Source organism: Rutilus rutilus (genome assembly GCF_951802725.1).
Source record: "Rutilus rutilus genome assembly, chromosome: 18".
Taxonomy (NCBI): domain Eukaryota; kingdom Metazoa; phylum Chordata; class Actinopteri; order Cypriniformes; family Leuciscidae; genus Rutilus; species Rutilus rutilus.
Genome location: NC_140231.1, coordinates 2,717,767 through 2,740,391, shown reverse-complemented (window position 1 = coordinate 2,740,391; position 22,625 = coordinate 2,717,767). Strand labels below are relative to the sequence as shown.

Genomic DNA, 22,625 nt, shown 5'->3' with positions numbered 1-22,625 from the left:
CTGAATGTCTTGCCCTTGTGCTCTTCAGACCTTTTACAACAAGTAGAAAACATAAAGATATCAAAAAAGAGATTAATGGTCTCTCCTGCTCGTGTCCCACATCCCTCTCAAAGCGCAGAGCGTAGGCTTACACCGTGTCCTAACTACACGCGACGCGATAAGATTCCAGCAACAGGCACTGTGTCTGTCCACACTAGACGCGACACGACTGTGAGACGCCACAACGTCAATCAAAAATCACAGCCAATCAGAGCAGCGTGTGGGCGGAGTCTCGCGGCGAGTGTACAGCACTAGAGAGTCATCTTGACGGCACTCGCAAGAAAATGGATTAGCAGCTACATAATCAAATTCACAAATGTTACACCATTTAAAAAATACATAGGCTACTGAGTTACTAAAACAATCTTTGTCAAAGAATACACTTGTTTTTTCACAGTTTGAACGTTCATGTTTTCCATTTGTTTAATTTCAAGATCTGGGGTGAATTATATCCATTGGTGCTTTTACAGCTACAAAGCTGGAGCACTAAATGATATTCAAAGTCACATTTCACGCTTTTAACATTAAATAAAGCACATAAGTTACCATTATTTACTGTTTCAATGCTTTACAGGCTTTAGTGTGTTGTTTCTTTGACGGGATTGCTCAAATAAACACGCATGTCTGTTACGAAATGGATGTTTGAGCCTCATTTATCTTTATTTTTTTATTTCAAAGCCACCACCGCCGATAGTTGGTCCAAAACCGGCCCCGTCACAGCCCTAATCCAGGATCTTCATTTGACATGAGAATCCTTCCAGTGATGACTGTTGGACGTGTTATGATGCGAGTTTGTGTGGCTTTCTTTCAGCTGAAGTCCCAGCAGCGAGGCGACGAGATGACGAGAGGCGTGCTGGAGGAGCTGGAGAAGAGTCTGCACGTGGCTGAGGATCTCTGTCCTGGTGTCACAGACAGCATGATCAGCCACATCCTCGAGAGAGTTCAGAGGTCAGACACACACTGCACGATCATGTGTTTCTCATAGTGGTCAGCTGTCTTGCATTTAGGAGTATGGATGCAGTTTACTGACCTGGAGTTTGTGTAATTATCTAGCAATAAACATTGAAAGGGTCATGCCATGCTTTCTTTTAGTTTTTTCATGTGGTGCAAAAACAGTCATGATTATTTTCCACCCTCTGTCTGAGGGTCCGTTTACACGACAACGATATGCTGAAAATGGAGACGTTTTTCCTTTGAGTTTCCCGCGCACAGACATCGTCAAAACAATCCCCATTCACACCGATCCGCGAAAACGACTAAAAACGCTGTATTCTGCTGCCAGGCCAGTAGATGGCGATCAAACACTATAGACTGAACACGTGATACGCATGTGCATGACGTCATCGTCTTCACAGATTCACGTTTTTGCTGTTTACACGGAGACCGTTGACCGTTGAAAACCGAAACTGAAAGGACTGCGCATGTGCAATGACGTTAAATAGTGTAATGACTAGGGATGTCCCGATCCGATCCACGTCATCGGTATCGTGATGATACTGGCCCACAACGCTAGATCGGATATCGGAGGGGAGAAAAAAATATGATCTGATACCAATTAGGGGTGGAACGGTACATGTATTCCAGGGTTCCCGCGGGGTCTTAAAAAGTCTTAAAATGTCTTAAATTCTGAACTTTAAATTTAAGGCCTTAAAACGTCTTAAAAACAGCCAGATTTTCATTAAATTTCATTTAGTCAGGTCTTAAAAAAGATTTTACCTTCGTTCATTTCCAGAAACGCTGGCCGCATAAAGTTATTACAAAGTAGCAAAAAAGTATCGAAGTCGCTCGCCAAGAGGCAGTTCACATATCGCGTCTTTTTCGCGCTCAAGTTCATTCAAATGCCTGCTCGCGGTAAGCGCGCTTATGATTGAAGCGACACGCTCGTTTTTTTCCAGGTGCAGCGACATGAAAAAAGACATGAAGGATGCGGGTGCACCCAAACACCCAAATACGGGTGTTTTTCTCTTCTCCGTAAATAAATCTTGTAACAGAGCTACAGCAAGCGCTTTTCGGCGGTGGAAATCCATTAGCCACTAAAACTTTTTTGTCATTGTGGAGTTGCATAGCAACGACAGACGCCACGGGAAAATCGGAACGAATTTTACTATTAATAATAAAAGATAAGCTAAACTGTATTGTAAATGTCACTAAATCATTTTATATAAAAAGAATGAGTCAAAAAAAAAAAATTTAAGTCTGAAATATGTGAGGTTTATCTTTTTATAAAAACCTTTTTTGTCAACTTTATTTGAACTTGTACATGTTAGTATATAACGTTGCAAGACACTTTTAAAATCTGGCTATCATTTTTAATCGTATTATTTTAATGTTTATGTTAGTGCGTATTGATGCTAATTTTATTTGTTGCTGTTTTTCGACATAAAACTTGGTGAATTGATTTCATTGTGTAGTATTAGTACTTTTTGAACAGGATTCTGTGATAACAGTGATAATTTTTGGCACTATAATAATTAAATGAAATGTTCATGCCATTTCATCTCTAGTTATGATCAACTATGATCAACTAAAATCAACTAATTATGTGTTTTTTACAGTAGGCCTATATTATGAAAAGTACAATTTTCTATTAAAAAAATTATATCTGATTCTGTTCTTTTCTCTGACACGCGTTGTTGGGTCTGGAAGGTTACTAATGTGATTGCTTTATCTGTAAATTAAGTTAATGCTTTTTCAATTACTGAATTCATTGAAATAAAATGAATTCTTTGATTTGAATATTTTTTGGCAATGCGTCGTGTAGGTCTTAAATTTCAATCTTTATGGTCTTAAAATGTCTTAAAAAGGTCTTAAATTTGACTAACTGAAACCTGCAGGAACCCTGTATTCGTATTGAACCGAAACGGTACGTGAGTCACGGTTCGGTGCATGGATTTGCACGGAGAATAGGCCTACACGGTATAAAAATAAATAAAACTCGCGTGCACATTAATTAATGTAATGCGGAACTACTGTTAGATGCGCATAGACATATGCGGGTTCTTTAGGGACACCTAATCTGTAGCCCCGCCTTAGCTCTGAACGCACGTCTATTTAGCTTCAAACGCTTGCTTTATACGCGCGAATGGATTAAAAATGTTCAAGCGTCGAACTAGACGCGAATTTGACGCTCTGTTCGCGTTTGGTGTGAACGCAGCATAATGAACAGGCTGCGATGTCAAGATTGCAATGCTGGAGTGTGTGTGTGTGTGTGTGTGTGTGTGTGTGTGTGTCAGAGAGAGAGAGGCGCGGGCGCGATCGAACAGTGGGTACATAAAAACATACTCCGTCATGTTGTTCATACAGGACTTTATTAAAACTGCAAAAAGTGTTTAGCCTACTTATATTTGTGTAAAACACAACATTGTGCTTTTGTCAAACTGTAAACTCTTGTCAAACTGTAACCTACAACTGTCACCCAACCAAAATCACACACACACACACACACACGCTGTTTAAAAGCAAAAATGATCTCATCTTTTGGACATTCATCATATTGCATTGGTTTTCATTTCTTGTCCTAAAACAGAGCACTAATCTGTTTATTTTTAAGTTACACATTCTACATTGATTAAAAAAAGAAAATCAAATGTGTTTTTAATGGTAGTATAATTTTATACAGAAATAAATTATTTATAATTCAGATGAGAATAAAGTTAAAGTTAATTAAAATTTTATAAAAATATCGGATTGATATCGGTATTGGCAAATAGTCAAAGCTGCGGCATCGGTATCGGTATAGGAAGTGAAAAAGTGGTATCGGGACATCCCTAGTAATGGGGTGTCCCGTCATTATAAAATTCTCATTTCACTGCGTCTGTGAAGTGAAGCAAGACAACATCCCCCCAGTCCTGCTTTCAGACTCTCATCCACAGACGACTGGTTTTGGGCATTTTTACTGCGTGATAAATATAAGCAGCGGCATTAATATGCTCATCGTCTCCAAATCATGACCAGAGACGGATTAATATTACGTCCGCTGTTTAAAACACATAAACAACCAGTAGAGGAGAATAGTTATGAAACTCTGCATATCTGTGCAGTGTGCGCATGTCAAAAAAACAGATCCGATTTGACACTTGTGACATATAAACGTGCACATCACCCCGATCACTTTATCTATCGTTCATGTAAACACCGTGTTCGGATTCATCAATCGTATTGATTTCATTCCGATTGAACCCAAAGGTGTCCATGTAAACGTAGCCAATGAAACACTAAAGCAAAGCATGACAGGACCCCTTTAAACAGATGGCAGACACGAACACTCTCTCCTCCAGCCCAGTTCACTGATGCGCGGCCAGTGTGTGACGTGCTCCTCATCTTGTGTGTTTGTAGGTTCTCTGTGAGTTAGTGGAAGAGCGCCACGCGTCTGCTGTCAGCCCCTGATGACTGCACCTTAACACACACTCACACAGAGAACACACTATCTCATCATAACCAAAAGGAAATCTGCTCTTCGTGTCCCAAAGAATGGAAATATATATATTATATAGAAACATAGTGTGTGTTCAACTGTATTTATACAATTTTGCCACATGCTTTTATATTAGTCTTCTGCTGGTGCCCGAGGATGTGTGTGTGTCACTGTTATTTTATTCAGCATTTTACTTTCGAAAGACACACACACACACAAAGCATCCTGACTGGTGAAGTAGATCTGCGTTAGCCGGATCTTTAGGTTCACGTTTATTTATATGCGTTTGATGTCCCGATCTATTACTTTATTCTAAATGTTAAACTATGATCAGTAATATATATATACATATATATATACATATATATGTATATATATGTATATGTGTGTGTGTTTGGGAGATCAAAAGTGCCTTTCTGTTCGTCTTGGTTTGGGATTTCTTTATTACTCTCTACACACTGTTAACTGTAGCATTACAGAACTGCTGTATGGGATCACATGCATATCATATCAGACACACACACACACACAACAAAAAACAATGAATAGAAATACCTCATTTAAGCAATCATTAAGAGAAGAAAAAAAACCATGTTTAATGAAGATCAAGATTTAAAGCGCTAGATAAACGAGGAGTTTTGCTGTGCGAAAGCTTCCTTCACTTCTCTTTTAATTGGCACGGTAGTTCATCTTTTATATATATATACATATATATAAAGGACTGTTATCCACATTTGTAGCCCGTGGTTTCTCGGTAATGCCCTCTTTTACAGTGTCTCGTGTCCTCGAGCGGATATTTTTATATGAGAGTAGAGCTATACTGTATTTTTGAAGGAAATGTGCACTTCGTAACGGGGCGTTGTTTGATTTCAGAGCTCTCTCGCTCCAAAGACATTCCTCTTACTTTGAGTAGATCTCAAGGGGATCCGGCTTCTTCAACCAATGGGGACGCTTCCCGACGCGACGGCGAGCTCATGTTTTCTGTAATCTCCTGTGATGAGGGATTTCTCTTTTCGTTTCGGCCAAGCTTGTAAAGTAAAGAAACACGAGTGTGCCATTGCTGGTGCGGTGGTGATGTCGTCGCTCGCTCCGGTTGGCCTGGAGACGCTGTGCCAACGCTGCATCCCATTGTGCCTAAAGGAAAAAAAAAAAAAAAGCTCACGTTTTTATGTACATGATGTCCTTGTCTTCTCGAAAACAGCTTTAAGACGACGCTTTCACACGGTGCCAGAACTGCTGGAGGATTTTTAGAGCAATAAAGGTGTTTAGTAGAACATTTGTATATTTCTTTATAGTGACATAGATGCAGAATCTAGGTTTTGTACATTTCTTCACCAGAGCTTTTGTACATTTAAGACGCCAGACGGAAATCTTTCTAGGCTGTATCATACAGATGCTGTTCTCTTCTCTCTCTCTTTGTTTTTTTTGTTTTCTTTGTTTTTGACATCAACTGTTACAGATTAGTTTTTTGTTTGGTGTGGCAAATAAAGATTTAAGTTATGACATATCGGTGTGTCTGCTTTTTCCCCTCTTGATGAGAAGACTTCAGACTTACTTAATTCTGTGCGAGTTAAAAAATATAACACAAAACACTTCCCAAGGTCATACAATTGTGTGGAAATATATTCTGAAGCACATGTGAATGTACAGGATTGTTAATGAAAACTTCTAATATCCTTTGGATCCGTCAAATAAAGATCACAACTGAAAGTCATGTGTTACTCTGAACTAGGATTGTGCAATATGGACACAAATGCGATCACTTGTTTTGATCAATATCATGATTTTGAAACCATATTTCCTTTTACACTTTTGTTTTGTAAGATGCATTTATTTATGATTATTTGTGGGCACCATATCTTTGTTTACAGGGTTATTATAATATGTGACCCTGGACCAGAAAACCAGTCATAAGGGTCCATTTTAAAAAAAAAATTATTGAGATTTATATATTCCATTGATGTGTGGTTTGTTAGGACGATATTTGGCCGAGATACAATATTATAAATCTGGAATCTGAGGGTGCAAAAAAATCTAAACATTGAGTAAATCTCCTTTAAAGTCCATTTATGTTGGCGATTGTGTTTCATTCACTCACAAAAATACATGTTTTATATATTTACGGTCAGAAATGTACAAAATATCTTCATGGAACATGATCTTTACTTAATATCCTAATGATTTTTGGCATAAAAGAAAAATCTATAATTTTGACCCATACTATGTGTTGTTGGCTATTGCCTCGAATATACCCGTGCGACTCGTGACTGGTTCTGTGGTCCAGGGTCACGTATGGCTAATGATGCAGTGAGTTACAGGTTCTACTGAATGACTTCAGATCAAGTCATGCTTGTATCTAAGGACTTGTGTTTAGCTTTGACAGCCGATGCTGCTGATGCACTTTGTGCTGTTCCCAGAGAAGAGGTGATCTCTCACAGAGGCCCGGATCTCACCCGGGACAGGAGGAGGAGTGACTCCTGCCAGCTTCAGTCGGACAACAGCAGATAAAGGTAAAGATAGATTATGGCATGACAAAACTGGATTAAAAATGTTAAATAACCATGTTGCGGGATTAAAAACATACAGCATGATGACGTCCAGGGTTTGAAATGAACTTGGCTACTAAAGTTTAAAGTGACCGGCCAGCGTTGAAGAAGTCCTTTGCTAAAAAATTATAATTGGAAGAAAAACAAAACACAATCACAATACTGGCATGCACCCGTCCGTGACATCAGCCGCTGTTAATGTGAAGTCAGGACAATAAAAGCAACTGTGAAATGTTAATAGTGTCCATCAAAAGCTTGTAACCAGTTTAACCGATGATTAACCTCTGAATGCACATTTATTGCATTCCTGTGAAGATTTATAACATCCCTTACGAAACAGAAGTACATGTTATGAAGTATACTTAATAATGTTCGAGTATATTTGTAAGTATACTAATGTCAATGTACTAGTAGTAAACTTGTAAGTGCCTTAGTATATAAAATGTATTACATAAAAAGCATATGTTCAAGTATACTTAAGTGTAACAGTAGTAAACTTTAAGTGCACAACTATTTCACAACTACGTTTCTCATTTGTACTACAAGTGACCTTATAGGTATACTAGTAGTACTTTTTTTTTAGTTTATGAAAGTACACTTTGAAGTATACTGTACTCTCAGTAAACAACTAGTTTAGCAGTTTTATGCTGCAAGTATACTGCAAGTTTTCTTTAAGTGAGCATAACCATACTTATAGTTTAGTATTTCTGTATTATTATTATTATAAGTATACTAATGTTCCTATTTTTAGGCAAAACATTTTATTCTATCTTCATGCATCATTTTTTTTTTCAACACTTGCATGTGGGAAAGTTTAATAAAAAATAAAATAAAAAAAAGTCAACACTTTAAACAAAAAGCTGAGAAAAAATCAAATCCGGAGTTGATGTTCGACGCGCATGCGCGGAATAGGATGTTTTAACACGCGTGTATTAATCTCGTATTTAATGTTATTTAAACTGTATTGCCGAGTTAAAGAGAGAATAAATAGATACAAATGGTTGTTTCATTAGACACTACTAACTAGAGTATTTACATTTTATTTAAACAACGAATGGTGTTTTGAATATCCTATCCTATATATTATTATTATTTGTTTAATTCGTTTAATTTGGTCCTTTATGAATACAAATAGTTTTTGTATAAATACTTTAATATAAATACTTTCATTTTTGTCACTCATAGTCTGTCATATATTCTTCTGTGTTATTTGTTTAATATTTCTGTAATGTAGCATTTATTCGTTCATGAATGAATCAAATATATTAATTTTCTCCCTCACTGGCTGTGCTATAGCTACTACATGACATATTAAGGGTTATACTAAAAAATGTGGGATATCTTATTTATACCAAGAAGAGATTTAATAAAGATGACAAGAAAAACTATCGATTTTGTTTATAATTTTTTTTTATAAAAAGTATAAATAAAAAATTATGCAAATTAAATCCCTAGAGATAGATCAACGTTCTAATGAATGAAGACATTTTATAAATATTCATGTAGCTTTGAATGCTCTACAAATAATAATTATAAGTTGATAACAAACGATATAGCTTATGATTTAGCCTATTGCATGAAGAATAGCGCTATGCCGTTCTCAAGAGAGCCTTTAATCTCTGTATCTAGGCAGACTTATTAAAGCCTACAGTTAAACTTATGATCTCCGATCTTGTTTTGAGTGTTTTAGACACTTATAAAATGCAACTATAATGAATAAACATGTATTTGACTCGACTGAGGCGTTATTAGTCATGTGAATCCGTCTTTTCTTTCATTTTAATTGTCGATGCAAATGTTTATCTTAGCTAATAGAATGATATAAAAAAACGATAAACACAAAATGCAATGGCATTACGTCTATGGGAAATTACAGGACGGATAAAAACAGACAAAAAGAGAAGATTTTAAACTCAACTAGTGATGGATATCTTAATGGTTATCGCAACTTCTGCATACCCATCATGTTAAAGTGCTTCATGTAAACTTATGGATTACATTAATACTATAATGGATGATAATAGCACTAATTTGGGAAGTGTCATTTATTGGAAATAAAATAGGCTACAAAACGCATATCCAGTAGCCTCCCAGCTAGAAATTTTTTGTTCTAAAAATGTTCTAAGAACATTAGCATGTATTGTTCTATAAATGTTTTCAGCGGCTAGTTTTAGTTTTGTTCTCAGAATGTTCTTTTAAAAGTTTGGAGAACATTCTTTAAAAACATTATTAAAATGTTTAGTAGTAACATTCTTTTAACATTATTCTCTAACGTTCTTAGAAAGTTTTCAGCGGCTAGTTTTAGTTTTGTTCCCAGAATGTTCTTTTAAAAGTTTGGAGAACATTCTTTAAAAACATTATTAAAATGTTTAGTAGTAACATTCTTTTAACATTATTCTCTAACGTTCTTAGAAAGTTTTCAGCGGCTAGTTTTAGTTTTGTTCCCAGAATGTTCTTTTAAAAGTTTGGAGAACATTCTTTAAAAACATTATTAAAATGTTTAGTAGTAACATTCTTTTAACATTATTCTCTAATTTTCTCAGAACGTTTTCAGCGGGTAGTTTTATTTGTGTTCCCAGAATGTTCTTTTAAAAGTTTGGAGAACATTCTTTAAAAACATTATTAAAATGTTTAGTAGTAACATTCTTTTAACATTATTCTCTAATTTTCTCAGAACGTTTTCAGCGGCTAGTTTTATTTGTGTTCCCAGAATGTTTTTTTAAATGTTTAGAGAACATTTTCTAAAAACATTATTAAAATGTTTAGTAGTAACATTTTTATAACATTATTCTCTGACGTTCTTATAATGTTTTTAGCGTGTAGTTTTATTTTTGTTCCCAGAATGTTCTTATAAATGTTCGGATAACATTTTTTTAAAAACATTATTAAAATGTTTAGTAATAACGTTCTTATAACATTATTCTCTAATGTTCATACAACATTTTCAGCGGGTAGTTTTATTTTTGTTCCCAGAATGTTTTTTTTAAATGTTTAGAGAACATTTTCTAAAAACATTATTAAAATGTTTAGTAATAACATTCTTATAACATTATTCTCTAACGTTCTTATAATGTTGTAAGCGGATAGTTTTATTTTTGTTCCCAGAATGTTCTTTTAAATGTTCGGATAACATTATTTAAAAACATTATTAAAATGTTTAGGTGTACCATTCTTACAACATTATTCTCTAACGTTCTTAGAAAGTTTTCAGGGGGTGTTTTTATTTTTGTTCCCAGAATGTTCTTTTAAAAGTTCAGATAACATTTTTTTTTACAACATTATAAAAATGTTTAATAATAATATTGTTAGAACATTATTTCTCCTAAAAGGTAGGATAACATTCTCTAAGAACACTCTAAAAATGTTTTGTGATGATGACCTTCTATAAATGTTTAATCATAACATTTTTAGAACATTATCCCTTTATTCTTATAAAGTTTTTAGCAGGAAGTTTTATTTTTATTCTTAGAACGTTCTTCTAAAAGTTAGGATAACATTCTCTAAAAATACTCTTAAAAATACTACTTAACATTCTTATAAATTTTTTAGTGGGAAGTTTTATTTTTGTTCCCAAAATGTTCTCTTAAACATAAAAAATGCTTAGCTATAACATTGTTAAAACATACAATTTTATTAATCTCTAAAATAAAACAAAAATCTAACAGGTTTATGAATGGCATTCACATAAATTATTAGAAGTTCTGCGGACAGTAGATGCCCAACATTAAATGAAGAACTCAGTAAAGTCCAATGTGCAATCACACGTCTTGACTGCTGTTTGCTCAGAGCGCTCATCATCAGTCTTTGGTTGTCTTGGTTCTTGCAGAAAAAGAATAAAGTCATCTGCATTAATAGGTGTTCTACTGTTCTTCTCTTCTTTTTCAGCTGCTATCCCAGTTAGCAGAATTGAGCTCCATTCTCTGTGTGCATGGTAGAGTTTTTCCTCATAGCCTATAAAAGAAGATCATGCAACAGTGTAAACAAAAATAATACAAATATATATTACATATTAAGATCACAAGCAATATTGACTTTGAAAACTTTCAAAATTAGCCAGCCTAATTATTAATCAGAAATGAATTAGATTAGTTTATTTAAAAGTATAAATATGATACCTTATGAGTATCTATTTTGTTTCTGTAATTTAAAACATATACTTTATCCATTATATACATGTTAAAGGGATACTCCACTTTTTTTGGAAATAGGCTCATTTTATAACTCCCCCAGAGTTAAACAGTTGAGTTTTACCGTTTTCTAATCCATTCAGCCGAGTTTCTGATATTTAGAAGAATGTCAGTAACCAGACAGTTTCTGGTCTCATTGACTTCCATAGTATATATTTTTTCCTACTATGGAAGTCAATGAGACCAGAAACTGTCTGGTTACTGATATTCTTCTAAATATCAGAAACTCGGCTGAATGGATTCGAAAACGGTAAAACTCAACTGTTTAACTCTGGGGGAGTTGTAAAATGAGCCTATTTCCAAAAAAAGTGGAGTATCCCTTTAATAACACAACTAGAGGCTAAATTATTTTAACAAACTACAAACTTGGCTTGAGAAGTGTGAACCTCGAACTCAGGTAGCCTTGAGCACAGCTGCAGCATGTCACAGCACTGCCCACGGTGCTTTTGCTCTGATGTAACAGCTCATTTTCATCAGTTATATTGTCTATGGATTGTTACATTTCTTACAGATTTCTGCTTGTTTTAAATCAGATACAGATAAAGTAGTACTGCATTTGAGATAGAACAATTTCTAGTGTGATTTAATCATACCTGTGAATCGTCTCTTTGCTATTAGCTAAGCTGTAAGTTTTAGTTACTTCAAAAGCAGAAAGAAAAATATGCTATAACTTCTGTTTCTTATTGAGAAATCACAGGACAGTGTTGACACTAACTTTTTGTGCTCCAGTAGGTTTCTGTGTGCGCACAATCTGCATGTTAAATGTGAGCTACTGTCTGTGCATATGAAAGCTTGTTTCCGCCATGGAATACAATTTTTAAAAAAGGTAATTGCGAATCACAATTCAAACTTTTTTTTCTCAGAAGTGCGAGATATAAACTCGCAATTGGCCGTTTGAAAGTCAGAATCACAGGATAAATTAGTAAAACCTGAGAAAAAAAAGCAATTCTGGCTTATTTTTTTTTTGCTGTCGTTTCTATATGAGAACATTAATGCACTTCATCAATACAGCCGCTCTGAGAGTCACTTCAGCAGCATTTTAGCTTCATTTGAGAAAAACTATCATCATATCATAAAACACAGAGAAACTCAAAGGTCTACACGGCAATCCGTCAAATAAAAGTTTGGTTTAACCTTTGAAGAACGTTTTGCTTAAATCATTACATTTTAAATAATTGGTTATAGCAATTTAATTAAACCATTCAAATGGAATCAAGAAAAAAAAAAAAAAATTACTTTTGGGAGATGCGAGAGCGAAGTAGTCCAGTGATAATTAACAGGCAGCCATGGTTAATGCAATTTGCAAAGACCCGCCCCCTTTAGTTACTGTTGCTATGTCCAACAAGCCATGGCGCTCTCACGCCACACATCATGTTGTCACGCAATGAAAAATACATTGCGGATCACAGAAAAAACGCTGAAACGTTTAAACGCAGAGACAAGACAGAGCAGGTTACTTTTGATATGAAAGTTGAAACAAAGTCTCAACGTTTAATTTGTGTAATTTTTTTAGAAAAAAATATTTTTGGTAAAATAAAAATGTAAAAAATACCGTTGTATGCAATACTATGCGTTGTTGGTGGGGGCAAAACTGCAAGTTGCTTGCGTCCGACGTGTTGACTATAAAAGGCTCTTGTCGGTGCATGACATAGGAGTAGCATAAGCTTTGACGGCTCTCGCGGTTCAAACAAACAGGGCTAGGCAATAAATTCAAGCTCCTCCCACATTTCTCTTTATATGATTCTCTTTAATGATAATTTTTCTAAAAATCTCTGTGGAAAGAAAGTCAGATATAAATCTGGGACAGATATAAATCTGGCACGAGGGAGAAAAAAATAGATCATTTTTATTTTGGAGTGCATTGTGCGTTTAAAATTGACTACGGTTTTATAAAATGCAGTGGATACTTACTAGTGATGGACTTGTTTCTCTGTTGGTGCCTGTTCTGCTCCGTAAACATTGGTCCAATGCTTGATCTTAAGAAAATGTAAAAAGTGTGTTAATGTGTGTTAACAGACTATTGATCTGGGTTTTCAGATCATTTTTTATGTTTTCCTTAAGTGATAAATCTGGAGAACCCTTACTAACATTAACCATGGTTTTGCTACACTAACTAAATGGTAATAAATTATTGTAATCAATCCACCATAAAAATATTGTTTCTACACTTTACTATAATAAAAACCATGGTTAATGTTAATTTAGCAAAGGACCCTGGGAACATGTCCTAAAAAGAACAGCTCATCCAAAAAATAGACTCTCTATCGTTATTTACCGGTACTCCATGTTGTTCCAAAAACTGTATGAATTTATTTTGTATAACCTTAATTAAGATATCTTGAGAAATGACTTCACTGTTTTTTTTTTTTTTTTTTCATAAAATGGGTTCCAATGTTGTTTAATTCCCAACATTCTTGTGTTTCAGAGAAGTAAGTCATACAGGTTTGAAAATAATTTCATTTTGAAAGGACATTTATGTTATGTATAAAGACACAATGTTCTCAGTTCCCTCATTGTAAAGCTCCTATGCTGAGGTTTATTTTATTTTATTTTTTCAAAATGTTGCAAGTAAAATGTTCTAATTGTGTTAACTTGTCACATTAGAAGAACGTTTTATGAAGAACATTCAACATCTCATCTCTCAATGATATCCTCAAAACATTTCCCTAACGTGACAGAGAGAATGTTCTTCTTTTGTTATCATGAAACATTGGGACAATGTTATATTGAGATCATTGTACAACTTTAACTTTAGCAACATTCCCAAAATATGCTCAAAATGTTGCAAGTAGAATGTTCTTCTTTTGTTATCATGAAACATTGGGAACATTTGTTTCCATAAAATGGGTTCCAATGTTGTTTTATTCCCAACATTCTTGTGTTTCACAGAAGTCATACAAGTTTGAAAATAATTTCATTTTGAAAGGACATTTATGTTTGGGTCAGCTAGGCCCATAAAAACTCATATCAAGAAGACAGGTACAATTTTGACTGGAGGGTTTGGACCAGTGTGCCTTTGAGCAGAGTTTACATGTTCTGCCTCTATTTCACGTGTATTTTACTATGACAATACTCACCGCAACTGAAGATCATGTGGCTGGATAATTTATTCCCAAAATTCCTGGATAATGGGAAACACACACATACAGCAATATTATTAGCTATTTGTATTTACTTACTAAAAGAGACATAAAAAGCTTGCAAATTTTTACTCACCAGCTCAAAAACATATTATGATGATGACTCATCATTTTGACGGTAACGTTAGGCCGATATCCCGCGATCATTCAAAAGCCTAGTTTTCATAGTGTGGTTCGAGTTCCTCTCTGTATAAAGACACAATGTTCTCAGTTCACTCATTGTAAAGCTCAGACTATGCTGAGGTTTATTTTTATTTATTTTTATCAAAAACTAACTTAGCTGACAATATTTAGCCTAACGTTACACATGCAGCCTGAAACATTGACATAATATCGATATTGCTCTAGTCGCATTTAAAATTAGCTTCTCAATTTAACACACTATATTTTGATGTAGCAGAATGTATTTTTATATAAAATAAAGTTATTTACCTTCCGCAGATTGCAATATGTCCGTTACACGTAGGCTACGTTGTTAAAATTCGTTGTCCATTTACATCCCGCAACTCGCTCAAAATAAAAATGTAACAGTACGATGCAAAATAATCCATGTTTTAAACAATGTAAAAGCCACAGAACCGAAGGAGGCTAGTACTGAAGATCCTCCCGAGCAGCAGCAGCGCGCACACACACACACTCTCACTCTAACAGACGAATATTCAAACTTCAAACTTGACCAGTAAAAGGCGCGCATAGCTGCCATTGGCCAGATTCCTGGATGACAGTCTGAATAGCCAATCATGCTCAAAACAACTCGAAGAGACAGCCAATAATGTGGTAACATTGCAATTACAGGAAAAGATTACATGTTTTAAAAGAAAGAATATGAAAAAAATGTGCACGGCTATTTATTTAGTTGTATTTGTAAGCTGGCTGTTATATTTAATCAATTGGTTAAATGGTGTCTTCATTGCAGTGCATGATAAAAAAAAAATAAACTTACAATAACATATAAATAATAATAATTAATTACACAAATAATATATACCATGTATAACAACATATATTTACCACTGCTCTGCCAAACAGCAGTTTAAAAGAGCAAACATATTATATATTAAACAGAGCAAACATTATGTAGGCTATTCATATACTATAATTCTGTATACCTACCTACATGAAAAACTAATGGATTGGTATCATGGTAACATTAGAGTTACATTCATGTGACCCATAATGATCCTTTTGCACTTTAACAAAATATTGACCTTTCCTTTAGAAACACTCTTATGCCTAATAATGTCAACTTGCTTTTCACCCTGTGTGGCACAGTTACACAACCTGTTGGTTTAGGGTAAATCCTCTGTCCAACACAACACTTTGGTAACATTGGCATAATTCTATACAAGTTGCAACATATACCCTGGGTTTCACAGGCAAGGTTTAAGCCTGTAGTCCCAGACTAAAATGCACGTTTGAGCTGTTTTACCTGAAAGCAACTTGCACTGACATATCTTAAAATATGTCAGTGCCATTGTTTTGTCTCAAGATGCACACCAGTAATGTTTCTTTTTCTTTTTTCTTTGGCACATTTTTAAAAGCTAATTAAATGCACTAAGGCCTAATCCTGGCTTAATCTAAACTCTGTGAAACCGGGTCTGGGTTAGAAATTAAGGGTTAAGGTTAACCCTAACCCTAACCCTAACCCTTGTCTACAGACTTTTATTTAACAGCATGGATACTCCAAGGTGTTGACTGCAGTGGTTAGGCCTTTAGCGTTGATACAGGACGAACAACTTCTTACTGTGACAGTCTGTAATGTATTTTAGCAAAGAGTGTTTGTATGGATTGTCCCTAATTAAGCTAGAGCTATTGGTGCATTCAAGTCATGTCATAAAGATCGTATTTACAAGTTGAACGCCACCACAATGATGAGAATATGAGTAGGAAGCTCAGGATTTTCTTTAACCCTGATCTTGAAGAGTTAGGGGTGTGTCAGTGGGAAACATTGTGGGATACCACTATACTTAGGTATTTAGCAGTGACAATGTAGTAAGCTAATGCCTGCACAAAATATGATAGCATTAATATGTAACAGTATAATATGTGATGATAAAGTTTACAGTGGCTTCATTAATTTAAAACATTAAACAAAATTGTAAAACCTCATGAATACAAACTTCCCAGGAGGACTTAAATGCACCATATGTTCCATCGTGAACCCTGTTGGCCTGCTGTCTGACCAGCAAGCTCAATTTAACAATAATTGTGTAGTTTGATTGCTAAATGTTACATTTAAAATGTTCTAGTTTTGTTAACACGTCACATTACAAGATTTTTTTTTAAAAACACTCATCATCTCAGGTCTCAGTGACAGAGAGAATGTTCTTCTTTTGTTATGACAAAACATTGGGACAATGTTATATTGAGATCATTGTACAAACTTTAACTTTAACAACATTCCCAAAATATGCTCAAAATGTTGCAAGTAGAATGTTCTTCTTTTGTTATCATGAAACATTGGGACAATGTTATATTGAGATCATTGTACAAACTTTAACTTTAACAACATTCCCAAAATATGCTCAAAATGTTGCAAGTAGAATGTTCTTCTTTTGTTATCATGAAACATTGGGACAATGTTATATTGAGATCATTGTACAAACTTTAACTTTAGCAACATTCCCAAAATATGCTCAAAATGTTGCAAGTAAAATGTTCTAATTGTGTTAACTCGTCACATTAGAAGAACGTTTTATAAAGAACATTCAACATCTCATCTCTCAATGATATCCTCAAAACATTCTACAAATGTGACAGAGAGAACGTTCTTCTTTTGTTATGACAAAACATTAAGACAACGTTATTTTGAGATCATTGTACAAACTTTAACTTAAACAACATTCCCAAAATATGCTCAAAATGTTGCAAATAAAATGTTCTAATTGTGTTAACTCGTCACATTAAAAGAACGTTTTATAAAGAACAATAAACATCTCATCTCTCAATGGTATCCTCAAAACATTTTCCTAATGTGACAGAGAGAATTGTTCTTCTTTTGGTTTTATGAAACATTGGGACAATGTTATATTGAGATCATTGTACAAACTTTAACTTTAATAACATTCCCAAAATATCCTCAAAATGTTGCAAGTAGAATGTTCTTCTTTTGTTATCATGAAACATTGGGACAATGTTATTTTAAGATCATTGTCCAAACTTTAACTTTAACAACATTCCCAAAATATGCTCAAAATGTTGCAAGTAGAATGTTCTTCTTTTGTTATCATGAAACATTGGGACAATGTTATATTGAGATCATTGTACAAACTTTAACTTTAGCAACATTCCCAAAATATGCTCAAAATGTTGCAAGTAAAATGTTCTAATTGTGTTAACTCGTCACATTAGAAGAACGTTTTATGAAGAACATTCAACATCTCATCTCTCAATGATATCCCCAAAACATTTTCCTAACGTGACAGAGAGAACGTTCTTCTTTTGTTATGACAAAACATTAAGACAACGTTATTTTGAGATCATTGTACAAACTTTAACTTTAGCAACATTCCCAAAATATGCTCAAAATGTTGCAAGTAAAATGTTCTAATTGTGTTAACTCGTCACATTAGAAGAACGTTTTATAAAGAACATTCAACATCTCATCTCTCAATGATATCCTCAAAACATTCTACAAATGTGACAGAGAGAACGTTCTTCTTTTGTTATGACAAAACATTAAGACAACGTTATTTTGAGATCATTGTACAAACTTTAACTTAAACAACATTCCCAAAATATGCTCAAAATGTTGCAAATAAAATGTTCTAATTGTGTTAACTCGTCACATTAAAAGAACGTTTTATAAAGAACAATAAACATCTCATCTCTCAATGGTATCCTCAAAACATTTTCCTAATGTGACAGAGAGAATTGTTCTTCTTTTGGTTTTATGAAACATTGGGACAATGTTATATTGAGATCATTGTACAAACTTTAACTTTAGCAACATTCCCAAAATATGCTCAAAATGTTGCAAGTAAAATGTTCTAATTGTGTTAACTCGTCACATTAGAAGAACGTTTTATGAAGAACATTCAACATCTCATCTCTCAATGATATCCTCAAAACATTTTCCTAACGTGACAGAGAGAACGTTCTTCTTTTGTTATGACAAAACATTAAGACAACGTTATTTTGAGATCATTGTACAAACTTTAACTTTAACTTTAACAACATTCCCAAAATATGCTCAAAATGTTGCAAGTAGAATGTTCTTCTTTTGTTATCATGAAACATTGGGACAATGTTATATTGAGATCATTGTACAAACTTTAACTTTAGCAACATTCCCAAAATATGCTCAAAATGTTGCAAGTAAAATGTTCTAATTGTGTTAACTCGTCACATTAGAAGAACGTTTTATGAAGAACATTCAACATCTCATCTCTCAATGATATCCTCAAAACATTTTCCTAACGTGACAGAGAGAACGTTCTTCTTTTGTTATGACAAAACATTAAGACAACGTTATTTTGAGATCATTGTACAAACTTTAACTTTAACTTTAACAACATTCCCAAAATATGCTCAAAATGTTGCAAGTAGAATGTTCTTCTTTTGTTATCATGAAACATTGGGACAATGTTATATTGAGATCATTGTACAAACTTTAACTTTAGCAACATTCCCAAAATATCCTCAAAATGTTGCAAGTAGAATGTTCTTCTTTTGTTTTTATGAAACATTGGGACAATGTTATATTGAGATCATTGTACAAACTTTAACTTTAACAACATTCCCAAAATATGCTCAAAATGTTGCAAGTAAAATGTTCTAATTGTGTTAACTCGTCACATTAGAAGAACGTTTTATGAAGAACATTCAACATCTCATCTCTCAATGATATCCTCAAAACATTTTCCTAACGTGACAGAGAGAACGTTCTTCTTTTGTTATGACAAAACATTAAGACAACGTTATTTTGAGATCATTGTACAAACTTTAACTTTAACAACATTCCCAAAATATGCTTAAAATGTTGCAAGTAAAATGTTCTAATTGTGTTAACTCGTCACATTAAAAGAACGTTTTATAAAGAACATTCAACATCTCATCTCTCAATGATATCCTCAAAATATTCTACAAATGTGACAGAGAGAATGTTCTTCTTTTGTTTTTATGAAACATTGGGACAATGTTATATTGAGATCATTGTACAAACTTTAACTTCAACAACATTCCCAAAATATTCTCAAAATGTTGCAAATAAAATGTTATAATTTTGTTAACTCGTCACATTAAAATAACATTTTATAAAGAACATTCAACATCTCATCTCTCAATGATATCCTCAAAACGTTTTCCTAACGTGACAGAGAGAACGTTCTTCTCTCGTTATAATGAAACATAGGGACAATGATATTTTGAGATCATAGTACAACTTGTTATTTCAGAAACATTCCCAAAACATCTTTTGAATGTTGCAGTTAAAATGTTATATCTTAGTTTTCATATAACGTTATAGGAACATTTTTTTAAATGAGAAAACATCCTTAAAATGTTCGGTAAACATTACATTCAAATGTTTTCTTTAGAACATTAACCAAACTTGTAGGGAATGTTAGCGAAAGTTCTGAGAACGTTCCCTGCTAGCTGGGCTACTATTGCAAATATTTGAAGCTGCTGGGAGAAAAACATGTTATTATGGGCCATAAATGTAAAAGTTTAATGTTTAAATTCATCCACTAGGCCTATAGCCAGTATGGCATATATGTCAGTCATGCAGATTTTATGAAATAATATAATTTGTGGATAATGCAATGGGTAATTTACGTGCCCGGGTTTAAACTTTCATGCCGTAATCGAAACCTACTACAGCGCATGCGCGTTAACACGTCAACGAACTACGTATTTGATATCAATGACGTCATCGCGCTACAGGCTGCAGCGAGAACTTCTTGGAAACGTCAGTCAGTTGTGGGGAAAAAGTGAAGTAGATTTGAAGTAAACTCCTAAGTAACACTACCAGTGCACTAACTAACCTACATAAAACATTCAGATACTCAGAATTGGAAACATATGTTTTCTTTATAAATCAATAAATGCAAACAATGTAAGTTTATAAGACAGTATCAAACTATGTGAAAAAAGTAGCCTATTTAATTGGCTATACTCGATCAAAAGATTGAACACAACTACAAGCCAAGTATACTTAGAATACTTAATTATACTTTTAAGTATATCTCGATCAAAAGATAGGGACAAGTAGGTCAAATACACTAAGATCTTTCTGTCAGTATAAGTCAGGTATAGCCTACTTTAGTGCATATTTCTGACAAGTATATAAAAAGTAGCTTTCTTATTTTTAGTTTAAGAGAAGAAGCATATAGGCTACTAATTGCACACTTGAATAAACTTCTTTTTCGGAAGGGATACGGAGTGGCTTTTGGTTAAACACATGTAACGCAAAGTTGAGATGATGTTGCCCAGAGAGAAAAACAATAGGCTATATGGTGTCGGAGGATGCACGAGAGATGGCGTATTTTCCCCGGGTTTAATCAAATACTTAGGCTAAACGTCACACTCGTCCGCTACATCGGGATTGAAGTGAGAAAAAGTATACAAATAAACATTAAACTCTGGTCACAAATATAAAAGGAAATAAAAGAAAGAGTCCAAAAGTCGGTAGAGCGCTTATCTATTCTCCTTACCTGTCAAATCTATTACTGACACTACGCTCATGCGCAGTTCGCATTTTACATCAAATTACCATAAATGCACAAAGTGACCGTTACACACACACACACACACGCGTGCACGGAAAAATTGGGACGCTGACATACATTTTCCCTCTCAAACCCAAGCAAAACTGTCCTGTCATTCGGGAGTCGGGACCACTCAGCAGAAAGACACACACACACACACACACACACACACACACACACATAGTCTAGGTCCTGGGTAAGATGTAGGCCTATGTGCTTCATTTAGCGGGGAATATCGCAACTGTTATAGACTAATATGGATCCAACTCCGCCCCCTGGATCTCGTGTACTGCAGTGAGCTGCTACTGCTTTTTCTTCCCTTTATAGATATCCTCATACATTTCTACCAGTTTAATCTTCATATCAAGAGAAATACTTTTTGTAGGCTATTACACTTTGTCTTAAAAAATAAGTTTTGAGATGTGTTGAATGGAAAATTATAAATACAATTGTACACAAACAAGGGACTTTTTTAAAAGAAAGAAAACAAGCATTTGATTAATATACAGACATTTTATATGCAACCTTGCTATTATCATTGGAACGTTAACTTAAAGTGAGAAATACAAAACATCAGGTTTATTCGCTGTGTTGCTAGGTAAAACTTTCACCACAGAGTCCAGATATGAGGAGGATGATGATGATGATGATGATGATCATTCAGTGACAGGATTTCTTCAACTATTGCCTCCCTTGCATTTGCAGTACTTGCACCAACGGATACCAGCTCCCCGACAGGGACTCCCATTCCTGTGTGCACACCCGCCACACGAGCAGGGATCGGGCAAACCTTCAGGTCTTGAGATTACAGTCTCGGGGACTAATAAACGGCCCTTTCTTACAAAACCATCAGCATCTGCATTTAAGCTCGAGGTGGCGTCTGTACATGGTGCTCGGACCCAAAGCTGCTGTGGATAATAGGCTCAGAGTCTGAGAGTCAGAGAAGAGTTGTCTGGTTTGCGGATGATATACCAACGTACAGTGGTTTGGTGCCTTTGTAATTGGTGGTCAGCCACTCAACACAGAATGCCTGAGAAGCAGTTTTGCTAATGGAAGATGACCAACAGTTCTGTAATACCACTGGAACATTTTGGTTTGGTGAGATCACATGTTTTTTGATTTTCCTCTTCTCTCCCTCTCTCCATGTTTGATGCTGTCCTCTCTGTAAGTGTCGAAAACAGTTCACAGTTGCCTCCAGCTTTGGTGACCATAAATGTGACCCTGGATCACGTCACCAGTCACATGTCGCACAGGTATATTTGAGGCAATAGCCAACAATACATTGCATGGGTCAAAGTTATCGATTTTTCCTTTATGACAAAAATCAATAGGATATTAAGTAAAGATCATGTTCCATGAAGATATTTTGTACATTTCCTACCATAAATATAGCCTATAAAACATTTATTTTTGTGAGTGAATGAAACACAATCGTGAACATAAATGGACTTTAAAGACGATTTTCTCAATGTTTAGATGTTTTTGCACCCTCAGATTCCAGATTTTCAATAGTTGTATCTCGACCAAATATTGCCCTAACAAACCATACATCAATGGAAAGCTTATTTATTTAGCTTTCAGATGATGTATAA

General features: G+C 34.5%; 1 protein-coding gene and 1 long non-coding RNA gene across 2 annotated transcripts in view; one reads left to right on the top strand and one right to left on the bottom strand.

Annotated features, from left to right (window-relative positions):
- Positions 1 to 4,532, top strand: part of stk26 (serine/threonine protein kinase 26) — a 39,672-nt gene extending 35,140 nt beyond the window's left edge. Inside the window, exons 10-11 of the mRNA XM_084386873.1 lie at positions 851 to 987; positions 4,375 to 4,532. Coding sequence (XP_084242999.1) covers positions 851 to 987; positions 4,375 to 4,390 — 153 coding nt within the window. The 3' untranslated portion in view covers positions 4,391 to 4,532. The remainder of the gene's footprint in view (positions 1 to 850; positions 988 to 4,374) is intronic.
- Positions 4,533 to 10,087: 5,555 nt separating this feature from the next.
- LOC311277454 lies at positions 10,088 to 15,239 on the bottom strand. The gene is made up of 5 exons (XR_014625265.1): positions 14,759 to 15,239; positions 14,403 to 14,512; positions 14,264 to 14,307; positions 13,098 to 13,162; positions 10,088 to 10,950 (listed from the first exon to the last, which is right to left on the bottom strand). It is a non-coding gene; the product is annotated as an uncharacterized lncRNA (long non-coding RNA).
- Positions 15,240 to 22,625: the final 7,386 nt, after the last annotated feature.